This window comes from Bufo gargarizans, unplaced genomic scaffold, assembly GCF_014858855.1.
Source record: "Bufo gargarizans isolate SCDJY-AF-19 unplaced genomic scaffold, ASM1485885v1 fragScaff_scaffold_573_pilon, whole genome shotgun sequence".
NCBI classification, from domain to species: Eukaryota; Metazoa; Chordata; class Amphibia; order Anura; family Bufonidae; genus Bufo; species Bufo gargarizans.
In genome coordinates, this window is record NW_025334138.1 from 123,613 (window position 1) to 138,768 (window position 15,156).

General features: G+C 54.9%; 2 protein-coding genes across 7 annotated transcripts in view; both read right to left on the reverse strand.

Moving 5' to 3' along the window:
* Positions 1-1,620: 1,620 nt before the first annotated feature.
* On the reverse strand, positions 1,621-7,126 carry MANF (mesencephalic astrocyte derived neurotrophic factor). Its single transcript, XM_044273284.1, has 4 exons — positions 6,966-7,126; positions 5,147-5,274; positions 2,566-2,707; positions 1,621-1,998 (listed from the first exon to the last, which is right to left on the reverse strand). The coding sequence occupies exons 1-4, from the start codon at positions 7,054-7,056 to the stop codon at positions 1,814-1,816; spliced, it is 546 nt and encodes a 181-aa protein (XP_044129219.1). The 5' UTR covers positions 7,057-7,126; the 3' UTR covers positions 1,621-1,813.
* A 6,362-nt stretch (positions 7,127-13,488) lies between these two features.
* The window catches only part of DOCK3 (dedicator of cytokinesis 3), a 110,657-nt gene continuing 108,989 nt past the window's right edge, over positions 13,489-15,156 (reverse strand). For 5 of the 6 annotated variants that reach the window (XM_044273278.1, XM_044273277.1, XM_044273276.1 and 2 more), the window contains one exon: positions 13,489-14,126. In XM_044273278.1, the coding sequence (XP_044129213.1) occupies positions 13,701-14,126 (426 nt within the window). In that variant the 3' untranslated portion in view covers positions 13,489-13,700. The remainder of the gene's footprint in view (positions 14,127-15,156) is intronic. The other variant, XR_006387151.1, reaches the window with a different exon arrangement.

Here is a 15,156-nt window from a genome sequence, read left to right on the forward strand (position 1 = left end):
AGCTCCACCCGGAGGCCACTCACTGGTACTGCATGCAGTGTGATAGACGCACACTATAAGGCTACTTTCACACCTGCGTTTGGTGCGGATCCGTCTGCATTATTTTTTTTTTTTTTTTTTAAGTCTAAGGCCTCTTTCACACGGGCGTCATATTTTTGGCCCGGATAAGAGGCGGGTGCGTTGTGGGAACACGTGCGATTTTTTCACGCGAGTGCAAAACATTGTATTGCGTTTTGCACTCGCGTGAGAAAAATTGGCATGTTTGGTACCCAAACGCTTGGGATCGGTGTTTTGTAGATGATTATAATATGGTTATAAGGGAAAATAATAGCATTCTGAATACAGACTGCATAGTACAATAGCACTGGAGGGGTTAAAAAAAAAGAACTCTCCTTCTCCTCTTGATCGGGCAGTTCCCGGTGATGAGCTGTGGGCTGAATGACCTGTGGTGACGTCAGATCACATGCTCCAATCACATGGTCCATCACCGTGGTGATGGAGCATGTGATCTGACGTCACCACAGGTCCTTTAGCCCACAGCTCATCACCAGGAACTACGCGATCAGTTTTTAATTGCACCATATTGTGTCAGTGAAAACGGATCCGTCCCCATTGACTTACATTGTAAGTCAGGACAGATGCGTTTGGCTCCGCATCGCCAGGCGGACACCAAAACATTGCAAGCAGCGTTTTGGTGTCCGCCTCAAAAGCGGAACGGAGGCGAACTGATGCATTCTGAGCGGATCCTTATCCATTCCGAACGCATTGGGGCTGAACTGATCCGTTTGTGAGAGCCCCGAAACAGATCTCACAAGCGGAATTCAAAACGCCAGTGTGAAAGTAGCCTTATACGTCATAACCTCTAGAGGGCGCTGTGGCCCCAACTGCAGGAGACATCACCCTGATACAGACAGGCTGCGGGACGTGGCCATAAAGAGAAGACGAGCCCATGTGTGATGGAGTGAAGTTTTATGTCAGCAACGCAACAAAGAAACCATAAAATACAACAGCAAACCTGCCCCCACCGTAAACCCACAGTCCGCAGGCGAGCGCGCTGCCGGAAAACACTTGGGTTAGTTACTTCCAGAGCTGCATTCACAATTCTGCGGGTGACCAGTCCGCTTTCATCCTGCAGGACCTGACAGCTCACTGCTGCCACCTGCTGGTACTGTGCCCGACACGACCAAGCCCTGCTGTGCAAACGCTAGATGGGGGTCTGATGAGAGCATAGACCGATGAATGGCGCTAACAGAATTATGACTGCAGCTCTGGATGTGACTGGAGGATAAGACATGTATGTGATAAGTAAAGCGCAGGCGCTGCAGTCAGTGTTGGGGTTTGCTCTGCCGTGCAGTGAACGGATGTAGCAGAGCGCAGCGTCCCGGGAATTTCTTCTCGAGTCGTTTTCTCTAAGAATCTTCTGTGGAGGCGCCAGGAACGTGTAGAGAGGCGAGCGGACAAAGCGCTCAAACACCGGCCCCTGCCCATCGCCGGAGCGGCTGCCTGATGAAATACTGACGAACGGAGCGCCCGGCCGATAGGTACAGAGGAGAGACACGTGGGAGCAGCACTCCGGCGCCGCTGCTCTCCACGAGCCGGGGGCATGACACTCAGCAGGAATCAGAGTGGATTCTTTTATTTTCATAGAAAAAAATGCCACTCAAAGAAAATGAACCCTTATAACGCGGCGCTGCGGTCCGACCGCGCGAGAGGAGGAGCCACGGCCCCCGGACTAACGAGAGAAAAACAAAAATCTAAAAAAGTAAATTAAACTAGAAGTCAGTCAGTGCAGGAGTCCATGGGGGTCCGTGGGTCAGAGGTCTGTCCGTGCGTTTGCTGCATTGGGCGCGTACTTGGGCATCAGCTCGTTGATCTTGCGGATGTAGTCGGACTTCTCGGCGCAGCCCTTGCAGCTCTCGCCCCAGTCGTCCAGGATTTTCTTCAGTTCCTTCACCCGCAGTTTCTTCAGATCCACCGTGCTGAGATCAATCTGCTTGTCTGAGGGGAGAAGGAGCCGTTACACTGTGGCCTGAGCTCTGCCCCCCCCCCCCACCCGCCCGCGGACCCCAGAGTACCATCCCTCCCCCCACCGAACCGCAGGCTCCTGCACCCCCACCCCACCCCCTCCGTACCCCGGGCTCCTGCACACCCACCCCCTCCCCCTCCGTACCCCGGGCTCCTGCACACCCACCCCCTCCCCCTCCGTACCCCTGCACACCCACCCCCTCCCCCTCCGTACCCCGGGCTCCTGCACACCCACCCCCTCCCTCTCCGTACCCCGGGCTCCTGCACACCCACCCCCTCCCCCTCCGTACCCCGGGCTCCTGCACACCCACCCCCTCCCCCTCCGTACCCCGGGCTCCTGTCCCCTTCCCTGTAATCCTGCGCTCCACCACCATACCTGGGGTCCCGCCTCTCATTCCTCACTCTGCTGAATCCTGGACTTCTGCAAACCCTTTCCCCCACACCCGAGGGTCCTGCACCCTTTCTTCACCACAGTTTCCTTCTTTACCCCCTCCCCCGGGTTTCTGCACCCCCCACCACTGCACCCCAAGCTGCACTCACCATATTTCAGCTCACAGATCTGACTGTCCTTTTTCTTGAGTTTCTCGCAGATCTTCTCGGCCGGGATGTGGTGACTCAGCGGCTTGGAAACCTCGTTGGTGATCTTTGTGGCTGCATCACTGGTGCCTCCGATGTAATAGCACTAAAAAGGGGCAGAGGATAAAGGTTAGAGGTCATGACCTCCGGGTGGTATTCTCATTCCTTAAATTTATGCAGCAGATCACAATAATCTCAGACACAACCGACCATGAAACCTGTAGAGCGGTGAAAGGGTAACCACTGCTTCACACAGCCACCACCAGGGGGAGCTCACTACATACAGATTATACAGCCACCACTAGGGGGAGCTCACTACATACAGATTATACAGCCACCACTAGAGGGAGCTCACTACATACAGATTATACAGCCACCACTAGGGGGAGCTCACTACATACAGATTATACAGCCTCCACCAGAGGGAGCTCACTACATACAGATTATACAGCCACCACCAGAGGGAGCTCACTACATACAGATTATACAGCCTCCACCAGAGGGAGCTCACTACATACAGATTATACAGCCACCACCAGAGGGAGCTCACTACATACAGATTATACAGCCACCACTAGAGGGAGCTCACTACATACAGATCATACAGCCACCACTAGAGGGAGCTCACTACATACAGATTATACAGCCACCACTAGAGGGAGCTCACTACATACAGATTATACAGCCACCACTAGAGGGAGCTCACTACATACAGATTATACATCCACCACTAGAGGGAGCTCACTACATACAGCTTATACAGCCACCACTAGAGGGAGCTCACTACATACAGATTATACAGCCACCACTAGGGGGAGCTCCCTACATACAGATTATACAGTCACCACTAGAGGGAGCTCACTACATACAGATTATACAGTCACCACTAGAGGGAGCTCACTACATACAGATTATACAGCCTCCACCAGAGGGAGCTCACTACATACAGATTATACAGCCACCCCTAGAGGGAGCTCACTACATACAGATTATACAGCCACCACTAGAGGGGGCTCACTACATACAGATTATACAGCCACCACTAGAGGGAGCTCACTACATACAGATTATACAGCCACCACCAGAGGGAGCTCACTACATACAGATTATACAGCCTCCACCAGAGGGAGCTCACTACATACAGATTATACAGCCACCCCTAGAGGGAGCTCACTACATACAGATTATACCGCCACCACCAGAGGGGGCTCACTACATACAGATTATACAGCCACCACTAGAGGGAGCTCACTACATACAGATTATACAGTCACCACTAGGGGGAGCGCACTACATACAGATTATACAGCCACCACTAGGGGGAGCTCAGTACATACAGATTATACAGCCACCACTAGGGGGAGCTCAGTACATACAGATTATACAGCCACCACTAGAGGGAGCTCACTACATACAGATTATACAGTCACCACTAGAGGGAGCTCACTACATACAGATTATACAGTCACCACTAGAGGAAGCTCACTACATACAGATTATACAGCCACCACTAGAGGGAGCTCACTACATACAGATTATACAGTCACCACTAGAGGGAGCTCACTACATACAGATTATACAGTCACCACTAGGGGGAGCGCACTACATACAGATTATACAGCCACCACTAGGGGGAGCTCAGTACATACAGATTATACAGCCACCACTAGGGGGAGCTCAGTACATACAGATTATACAGCCACCACTAGGGGGAGCTCACTACATACATTTACATGCAGTAAACTCTTGTACTCCCCCTAGTGGTAGCTGCACAAATCATTATTGTAACTATGACTATACAGAGAAATAGGGTTTCCATTCACTGATAGCAAGTAAAGGTATGAAGCTATACATTATATTTAATATATTGTTTCCAGACTTGTAAATTGAGTTTATTTAAGGGAGTCTGTCAGCAGCACAGAGTATCCTACACTGCTGACAGCACCAGGTACAGGAAGGAGAAGCGGGGCACAGACACCTTTCCTGGAGGCTCTCCTTAGAAGTGTGAATATGAAGTTTTATTCTGCCAGGTTCTGCTCCTGTAAGTATCTTCACTGCGCTGATGCTTCTCTGGCCCCAGCTCGCTCAGCCAATCACAGGCGGCGGCAGAGCTGCGCCTATCCCCGTATTCAGCCTCTGGGTGGACCTGCTCCAGGGCGGCTGCCGACGCCTGCCGAGGATTCGCCCAGCCTCCGCCCCAAATGACCAAGGAAAAAGGCAGATCGAGGGGCGCTCGTGTCCACTATGAATCTACGCTTCTCTGGTGGTCCGCCACCTTCATCGGGCACATACAGATTCAGAGCCTTCGTGCCAGGATTTAACCCCCTCGATCTGCCCTTGCCATGTTGGCGGGGGATTCTTCGGAGCGGTCGTATCCTCTCATCGGGGCACAATCTATACGCCCGCAGTTCGACACACTCTGGTTTGGGGCGCACACGAGGCACCTCCTGCCTCTTTTGTGAGTACCGAAAGCAACATGGCAGACATGTCTTTACATCATGTGACCTCCAGTCCCGTTACTGGGCGCCATTCACACGGTACCTACAAATCGGTTCTCTTTCCCTTTGGCGGCTTCACATGACTTCATCAGCTCCGCCTCCACCGCCGCTGGCGTGAACTCCACATTCTTCTCTTGAAGGGACTGATAGAAGCGGCTCAGGAAGGACACGCAGACTGCAGGGAAGAAACATGGCGTCAGGAGGGGCCCCGCGGGGAGACAGACACCCCAGAATCCCTGCACCCCAATATGCAAGGTATCGCAGCCATAGCAAGATGTGGGGGTCAGCAATGACCTCAGGGTGAACCCCTAACTTATCAGACACCCCAATAACCACGCGACCCCCTCATCCGTCCCCGCAGACACCCCGCGACCCCCTCATCCGTCCCCGCAGACACCCCAATAACAATGTGTCCCCTCATCCGTCCCCACAGACACCCCAATAACAATGTGTCCCCTCATCCGTCCCCGCAGACACCCCAGTAACAATGTGGCCCCTCACCTGTCACCACAGACACCCCAGTAACAATGTGGCCCCTCACCTGTCACCACAGACACCCCAGTAACAATGTGGCCCCTCATCCGTCACCACAGACACCCCAATAACCATGTGGCCCCTCATCCGTCACCACAGACACCCCAGTAACCATGTGGCCCCTCATCCGTCACCACAGACACCCCAGTAACAATGTGGCCCCTCACCCACCACCACAGACACCCCAACAACAATGTGTCCCCTCATCCGTCACCACGGACACCCCAGTAACAATGTGGCCCCTCACCTGTCACCACAGACACCCCAGTAACAATGTGGCCCCTCACCTGTCACCACAGACACCCCAGTAACAATGTGGCCCCTCATCCGTCACCACGGACACCCCAATAACAATGTGGCCCCTCATCCATCACCACAGACACCCCAGTAACAATGTGGCCCCTCACCTGTCACCACAGACACCCCAGTAACAATGTGGCCCCTCACCTGTCACCACAGACACCCCAGTAACAATGTGGCCCCTCACCTGTCACCACAGACACCCCAGTAACAATGTGGCCCCTTATCCGTCACCACAGACACCCCAATAACCATGTGGCCCCTCATCCGTCACCGCAGACACCCCAATAACAATGTGTCCCCTCATCCGTCACCGCAGACACCCCAATAACAATGTGTCCCCTCATCCGTCACCACGGACACCCCAATAACAATGTGTCCCCTCATCCATCACCACAGACACCCCAGTAACAATGTGGCCCCTCACCTGTCACCACAGACACCCCAGTAACAATGTGGCCCCTCACCTGTCACCACAGACACCCCAGTAACAATGTGTCCCCTCACCCGTCACCACAGACACCCCAGTAACAATGTGTCCCCTCATCCGTCACCGCAGACACCCCAGTAACAATGTGTCCCCTCATCCGTCACCACAGACACCCCAGTAACAATGTGGCCCCTCATCCGTCACCACGGACACCCCAATAACAATGTGGTCCCTCATCCGTCACCACAGACACCCCAGTAACAATGTGTCCCCTCACCCGTCACCACAGACACCCCAGTAACAATGTGGTCCCTCATCCGTCACCACGGACACCCCAATAACAATGTGGTCCCTCATCCGTCACCACAGACACCCCAGTAACAATGTGGCCCCTCATCCGTCACCACGGACACCCCAATAACAATGTGGCCCCCTCATCCGTCACCACAGACACCCCAGTAACAATGTGGCCCCTCATCCGTCACCACGGACACCCCAATAACAATGTGGCCCCTCATCCGTCACCACAGACACCCCAATAACCACGTGCCCCCTCATCTCACCCAGGGCCCCGCTTCCTCCACGCGCCCCCGCACACTTACCCTCGCAGTCCCCGGCCTTCAGCGCCTGGCCCCGGGCGGGCAGCAGCAGCAGCAGGAGGCCGCTCACCGTCAGCGCGCAGAGAACCCTCATCCCGGATCCGCTGCTCTCCTCACACTGCTCTCACCGGCAATTCCAGCCCAGCTTCTCCTAGCAACCTTTCCCCGCCCCCGCTTACTCCCTATTGGCCAGCCCACACAAGCCGCTTCCACGATGCACACACTGATTGGCTGGATGTCCCTGCCCGTAACACGTCCAGCACTCCTATTGGTTGAATCCCATATACGTCATGCGCGGATGCGGGATAGTTGTCGACTGCTGATTGGCTGTGACGTGTCCATTCCGAGTGAGGAATGTCGGCCGTGAATGCGGAAGTGAGGCGCCATCTTTACTGAGGGCAGATTCCAGCAGTTTGTGACTGTGAGCAGGAAGTCAGTCTCGTCAGCTGCTGCTGGGGGCACTACAAGTCCCAGCACACTATGAGGAACAGTGCTGGAGCCATTTTGTCCTGCTTTCGGGAATAACTGAACATGACATCTCCAGTCAACGAATGTTCCTGAAGACGCGTCTACACAGAGCGATTGTGGTGAACGCAATGTGAAAACTTACCACACGATCGTTTACGCCCGTAAATGGTCGCTGGCGTCCGTAAGGTCAGAGGTGAAATCTCCCAGCATCCCCTACACTGAGGGTTGTGCGTCTTTTGCACGGCGCGTCGTCTTCGTAGTGGACAGGCGGTGATCAGTCGCCACATGTACGCTGGTAAAAGGGGAGGGGCTTCACACTGCGTTCTCAGAGTCTAACATTTTTTATTTTCTCATAATTTTTAATATTAAATTCTGCTCCGGGCGCGTGAATCCTCTTCGCCTGCTGCCCCTGAAGCGCGCGGCCCTATACAGGAGCCCAGTCTGTCACACCGGTGAAGCCTGACCATCTCAGCCAGTATGGCGTCTCTAGAAGCTATACAGCCACCAGCAGCAAGGACGCACTACTACTCCCAGTGTCCGAAAATGACTGCTACCAGCTGCTAAAGGTTAATTCACGGCACCGGCCTCCTGTGATGAAACCTGCTGCAGATGTGGAAGAAATGCAGAAGAGACGTCACTGATGGCGGCCTGTGCACGGACTCCTATAAACAGACGCCCCATGGTAAACCTCTGTGCACACAGCAGTTATAGGGCAGCGGAGGCGAACCGATGGCACTCACGCCCGGGAAAACGTCTATGGTACCAATACGCCTTAGACCTTCCACGCCATTCATCAGTTAACGGCGCAGCCATGTTCCTGAAATATCCGCTTTGAGCTGCTGCCGGAGCATTCGGCGCATCGTTTCAGGATGTGGAGGGGGGGGGCTCCTGCAGTGGGGGCCCCGAGGTTGCAGCGGTCGGTTGTACTGAAGACAGTCTCAATGTAAAGTCTATGGGACTTCTTCACCCTCCGGCTCTGCTGATGCTTCAGACCGCTCGTTATAGAGATCGGGGGGCTCAGAGCAGAGACCCCCACTAACAACAGTGTCCGAAAGGTGTAGATAATGTGTAATGGAGGAGAGGGGCCTCCTGGGGGTCTGGAGTGAATGCAGCCGATTATAGTGACAAAGTACATGGAGGATATCCTATACTGGACTGTGATATTCAGGGTGAATGGCCGTGTTGGCACTTTGTGATATGCAAGTGGGTTTTGGGTTGCAATTTGGGCACTCAGTCTGTAAAAGGTTCACCATCACTGGGATAGGGCATGCATGTAACGTTATACAGACAGCGGCCACTAGAGGGCGTGCATGTAACGTTATACACAGCAGCCACTAGAGGGCGTGCATGTAACGTTATACACAGCAGCCACTAGAGGGTGTGCATGTAACGTTATACACAGCAGCCACTAGAGGGCGTGCAAGTAACGTTATACACACAGCGAACACTAGAGGGCGTGCATGTAACGTTATACACAGCAGCCACTAGAGGGGGTGCATGTAACGTTATACACAGCAGCCACTAGAGGGCGTGCATGTAACGTTATACAGACAGCGGCCACTAGAGGGCGTGCAAGTAACGTTATACACACAGCGAACACTAGAGGGCGTGCATGTAACGTTATACACACAGCGGCCACTAGAGGGCGTGCAAGTAACGTTATACACACAGCGAACACTAGAGGGCGTGCATGTAACGTTATACACACAGCGGCCACTAGAGGGCGTGCAAGTGACGTTATACACACAGCGAACACTAGAGGGCATGCATGTAACGTTATACACACAGCGGCCACTAGAGGGCGTGCATGTAACGTTATACACAGCAGCCACTAGAGGGCGTGCATGTAACGTTATACACACAGCGGCCACTAGAGGGGGTGCATGTGACGTTATACACACAGCAGCCACTAGAGGGCGTGCATGTGACGTTATACACACAGCAGCCACTAGAGGGCGTGCATGTGACGTTATACACACAGCAGCCACTAGAGGGCGTGCATGTAATGTTATACACACAGCGGCCACTAGAGGGCGTGCATGTGACGTTCTACACACAGCGGCCGCTAGAGGGCGTGCATGTGACGTTCTACACACAGCGGCCACTAGAGGGCGTGCATGTGACGTTATACACACAGCGGCCACTAGAGGGCGTGCATGTAACGTTATACAGACAGCGGCCACTAGAGGGCGTGCATGTGACACGAGATACGTGTTGCACATATGCCGTGTCAGTGTAATCGTCAGTAATATCAGACAGCATCCCGGGTGGTAAACTTTATTTTCATATAACAACCATCTGAAGGAAAAAAATATCACAACAGAAACAGTGAATCGTATTTACACATAAACCGGACGGCACGCGGTGTGCGAGGGACATGCGGACACCGTATATACATACACACCCTGCAGGAAGCGGAGCATCAAAGACACAACACAGCACCGCCGGAGGCCTACAATATGAAGACAAATAACGAGGGCACGCCCAATCCCGTCAGGAGGCGACCAGGCGGGGGCAGGGATACCGTTCCTCGCTACCTGCATAGACATCAAGAGGTGAAACCCGGGTGGCATCACCGAGCGGTGACAGGGCAGACGGGCCACATGTTCCCAGGGGCCGGAGACGAGCGGGAAGTAACAGACAATTGAAAGGAGCTCGGGGGGGGGGGGGGGGGGGGGAGGGCAGAGGAGCTGACACTCAATCATCATCCGCATTACGCCTCCTGCTTTCCGCATCCATATGTCCATTCGCAAAACATGTCCTATACTTAAATACCGACCATAGATAACAGGTCGGCACTACCTTGCTTTAGAGTTGCGGTGCTCGCAATGTAACAGAAGACCGGCCCGTCGCAGGATTTCACATATTATATCACAGTGACGCGTTTCAGCACCAGTCAGACTGAAGAAAGCACACAGGTGCGGAAACGCGTCACTGTGATATAATATGTGAAATCCTGCGACGGGCCGGTCTTTACAAAATACTGACAGTCGTGTGAATCAGGCCCCTCACCCAGACGCCACCCCCATACACTGACCCCTCACCCAGACGCCACCCCCCATACACTGACCCCTCCACCCAGCGTCACCCCCATACACTGAACCCCTCACCCAGACGCCACCCCATACACTGACCCCTCACCCAGACGGTCACCCCCATACACTGACCCCTCCACCCAGACGTCACCCCCATACACTGACCCCTCACCCAGACGCCACCCCCCATACACTGACCCCTCACCAGACGCCACCCCCATACACTGACCCCTCACCCAGACGCCACCCCCCATACACTGACCCCTCACCCAGACGCAACCCCCCATACACTGACCCCTCACCCAGACGCCACCCCCCATACACTGACCCCTCACCCAGACGCCACCCCCAATACACTGACCCCTCACCCAGACGCCACCCCCAATACACTGACCCCTCACCCAGACGCCACCCCCAATACACTGACCCCTCACCCAGACGTCACCCCCCATACACTGACCCCTCACCAGACGTCACCCCCCATACATGACCCCTCACCCAGACGCACCCCCATACACTGACCCCTCACCCAGACGCCACCCCCATACACTGACCCCTCACCCAGACGCCACCCCATACACTGACCCCTCACCCAGACGTCACCCCCATACACTGACCCCTCACCCAGACGCCACCCCCATACACTGACCCCTCACCCAGACGCCACCCCCCATACACTGACCCCTCACCCAGACGCCACCCCCCATACACTGACCCCTCACCCAGACGCCACCCCCATACACTGACCCCTCCACCCAGATGCAACCACCCATACACTGACCCCTCACCCAGACGCACCCCCATACACTGACCCCTCACCCAGACGCCACCCCCCATACACTGACCCCTCACCCAGACGTCACCCCCCATACACTGACCCCTCACCCAGACGTCACCCCCATACACTGACCCCTCACCCAGACGCCACCCCCATACACTGACCCCTCACCCAGACGCCACCCCCATACACTGACCCTCACCCAGACGCCACCCCCATACACTGACCCCTCACCCAGACGTCACCCCCAATACACTGACCCCTCACCCAGACGCCACCCACCATACACTGACCCCTCACCAGACGCCACCCCCATACACTGACCCCTCACCCAGACGCCACCCCCATACACTGACCCTCACCCAGACGTCACCCCAATACACTGACCCCTCACCCAGACGCCACCCCCATACACTGACCCCTCACCCAGACATCACCATACACTGAACCCTCACACCAGACGGCGCCATACACTGACCCCTCACCCAGACGCCACCCCCCATACACTGACCCCTCACCCAGATGCAACCCCCCATACACTGACCCCTCACCCAGACGTCACCCCCATACACTGACCCCTCACCCAGACGTCACCCCCATACACTGACCCCTCACCCAGACGCAACCCCCCATACACTGACCCCTCACCCAGACGCAACCCCCCATACACTGACCCCTCACCCAGACGCCACCCCCAATACACTGACCCCTCACCCAGACGCAACCCCCAATACACTGACCCCTCACCCAGACGCAACCCCCAATACACTGACCCCTCACCCAGACACTCACCCCCCATACACTGACCCCTCACCCAGACGCCACCCCCCATACACTGACCCCTCACCCAGACGCCACCCCCCATACACTGACCCCTCACCCAGACGCAACCCCCCATACACTGACCCCTCACCCAGACGCAACCCCCATACACTGACCCCTCACCCAGACGCAACCCCCCATACACTGACCCCTCACCCAGACGCCACCCCCAATACACTGACCCCTCACCCAGACGCCACCCCCATACACTGACCCCTCACCCAGACATCACCCCCATACACTGACCCCTCACTCAGACGCTGCCCCCATACACTGACCCCTCACCCAGACGCCACCCCCAATACACTGACCCCTCACCCAGACGCCACCCCCAATACACTGACCCCTCACCCAGACATCACCCCCATACACTGACCCCTCACCCAGACGCAACCCCCAATACACTGTCCCCTCACCCAGACGCCACCCCCAATACACTGACCCCTCACCCAGACATCACCCCCATACACTGACCCCTCACCAGACGCCACCCCCATACACTGACCCCTCACCCAGACGCAACCCCCCAATACACTGACCCCTCACCCAGACGCTGCCCCCATATACTGACCCCTCACCCAGACGCTGCCCCCATACACTGACCCCTCACCCAGACATTACCCCCATACACTGACCCCTCACCCAGACATCACCCCCATACACTGACCCCTCACCCAGACATCACCCCCATACACTGACCCCTCACCCAGACATCACCCCCATACACTGACCCCTCACCCAGACATCACCCCCATACACTGACCCCTCACCCAGACATCACCCCCATACACTGACCCCTCACCCAAACCTCACCCCATACACTGACCCCTCACCCAGAGGCCACCCCCATAAGCTGACCCCTCACCCAGACACCACCCCCATAAGCTGACCCCTCACCCAGACATCACCCCCATACACTGACCCCTCACCCAGACATCACCCCCCATACACTGACCCCTCACCCAGACGCTGCCCCCATATACTGACCCCTCACCCAGACGCTGCCCCCATACACTGACCCCTCACCCAGACGTCACCCCCAATACACTGACCCCTCACCCAAACCTCACCCCATACACTGACCCCTCACCCAGACATCACCCCCATACACTGACCCCTCACCCAGACATCACCCCCATACACTGACCCCTCACCCAGACATCACCCCCATACACTGACCCCTCACCCAGACATCACCCCCATACACTGACCCCTCACCCAGACATCACCCCATACACTGACCCCTCACCCAAACCTCACCCCATACACTGACCCCTCACCCAGAGGCCACCCCCATAAGCTGACCCATCACCCTTATATTTTCCCCATACACTGACCCCTCACCCTTATATTTTCCCCATACACTGACCCCTCACCCAAACCTCACCCCATACACTGACCCCTCACCCAGACACCACCCCCATAAGCTGACCCATCACCCTTATATTTTCCCCATACACTGACCCCTCACACTTATATTTTCCCCATACCCTATACTCCGTTCACACTGGTGTCTCCTCTTCCTGACCCACGGACATCAGGCCTCACTGACGGCACCTGCCCCTCCATGCGCACACCATGCACAGCCCCCCCGCCTCCTTCTTGCCCCCCAGGCTCCTTCACATCAGTCCATGACTACGGTTTGCCCATGTTATGATCCCATCCGACCCGTGCTGCCTGCTCTTTGCCCATGTGGCAGTTCCTCCTGGACCTCCGTAGCCGGTTGTGCTCTGCATTTCCCTCGTCATGCTCACCGCTGGGTGATCGGGGTGGAGTGACCCCACTGGGGGCTGAGTGGCTTCGACAAGGTTGGACCTTTGGGGCTTCCAGCCCGTTGGGGTCAGATAGGCTGTACCGCACAGGGGGGTAGTGCTGATAGCATCCGCTCTGCTGCTCCTCCGTCCGGGAGTCTGTGTTGGGAGTCCCATCAGGACAGCCGGGGAAGGTGCCTTCACTCAGGGAGGAAACTCCACTGCTGGCGCTGCCCGAGAGCGGAGAGTTACTGCCGTCAAGACAGGACTGGGGGCTGGTGGGCGAGGCCGGGATAGTGTGCAGCGGGCTCTGTGGAGAGAGGGTGCACAAGAATAGCAATATTTAGTCATTTGGCCTCCCCAGAGACTAATATACACTGTATGAGCGAGACACCAAGATCATCCTGTGCCTCCTGGTTCATGAACACATTAGCGCTGACACAACCAGACAAGCAGGAAAGAGGGGAATGTGGTGTAAGACATAATGATGGGGACAGCAAGTGATGAGAATGTCTGTACAGCGCTGTGGAATATGTCAGTCATATATAAGTGATGAGAATGTCTGTACAGGCGTGGAATCTGTCGTGATGAAGAATGTCTGTACAGGCTTGGAATATGTTCAGTGATGAGAATGTCTGTACAGAGCTGTGGAATATGTCAGTGATATGTCAGTGATGAGAATGTCCTGTTACAGAGCTGTGGAATATGTCAGTGATATATCAGTGATGAGAATGTCTGTACAAGCGCTGTGGAATATGTCAGTGATATATAAGGGATGAGAATGTCTGTACAGCGCTGTGGAATATGTCAGTGATATATAGGGGATGAGAATGTCTGTACAGCGCTGTGGAATATGTCAGTGATATATAAGGGATGAGAATGTCTGTACAGCGCTGTGGAATATGTCAGTGATATATAAGGGATGAGAATGTCTGTACAGCGCTGTGGAATATGTCAGTGATATATAAGGGATGAGAATGTCTGTACAGCGCTGTGGAATATGTCAGTGATATATAAGGGATGAGAATGTCTGTACAGCGCTGTGGAATATGTCACTGATATATAAGGGATGAGAATGTCTGTACAGCGCATGTGGAATATGTCAGTGATATATAAGGGATGAGAATGTCTGTACAGCGCTGTGGAATATGTCACTGATATATAAGGGATGAGAATGTCTGTACAGCGCTGTGGAATATGTCAGTGATATATAAGGGATGAGAATGTCTGTACAGCGCTGTGGAATATGTCAGTGATATATAAGGGATGAGAATGTCTGTACAGCGCTGTGGAATATGTCAGTCATATATAAGTGATGAGAATGTCTGTACAGCGCTGTG

Bases quoted from the DNA above. Each gene is read 5' to 3' on its own strand.
- MANF (XM_044273284.1), bottom strand. From the start codon at position 7,056: ATGAGGGTTCTCTGCGCGCTGACGGTGAGCGGCCTCCTGCTGCTGCTG. The intron at 2,708-5,146 runs GTAGGTACCGTG...GCCCCTTTTTAG, and splicing joins AAGGGAAAGAGAACCGATTT to TGCTATTACATCGGAGGCAC. The intron at 1,999-2,565 runs GTGAGTGCAGCT...TTCTCCCCTCAG, and splicing joins GATCTGTGAGCTGAAATATG to ACAAGCAGATTGATCTCAGC.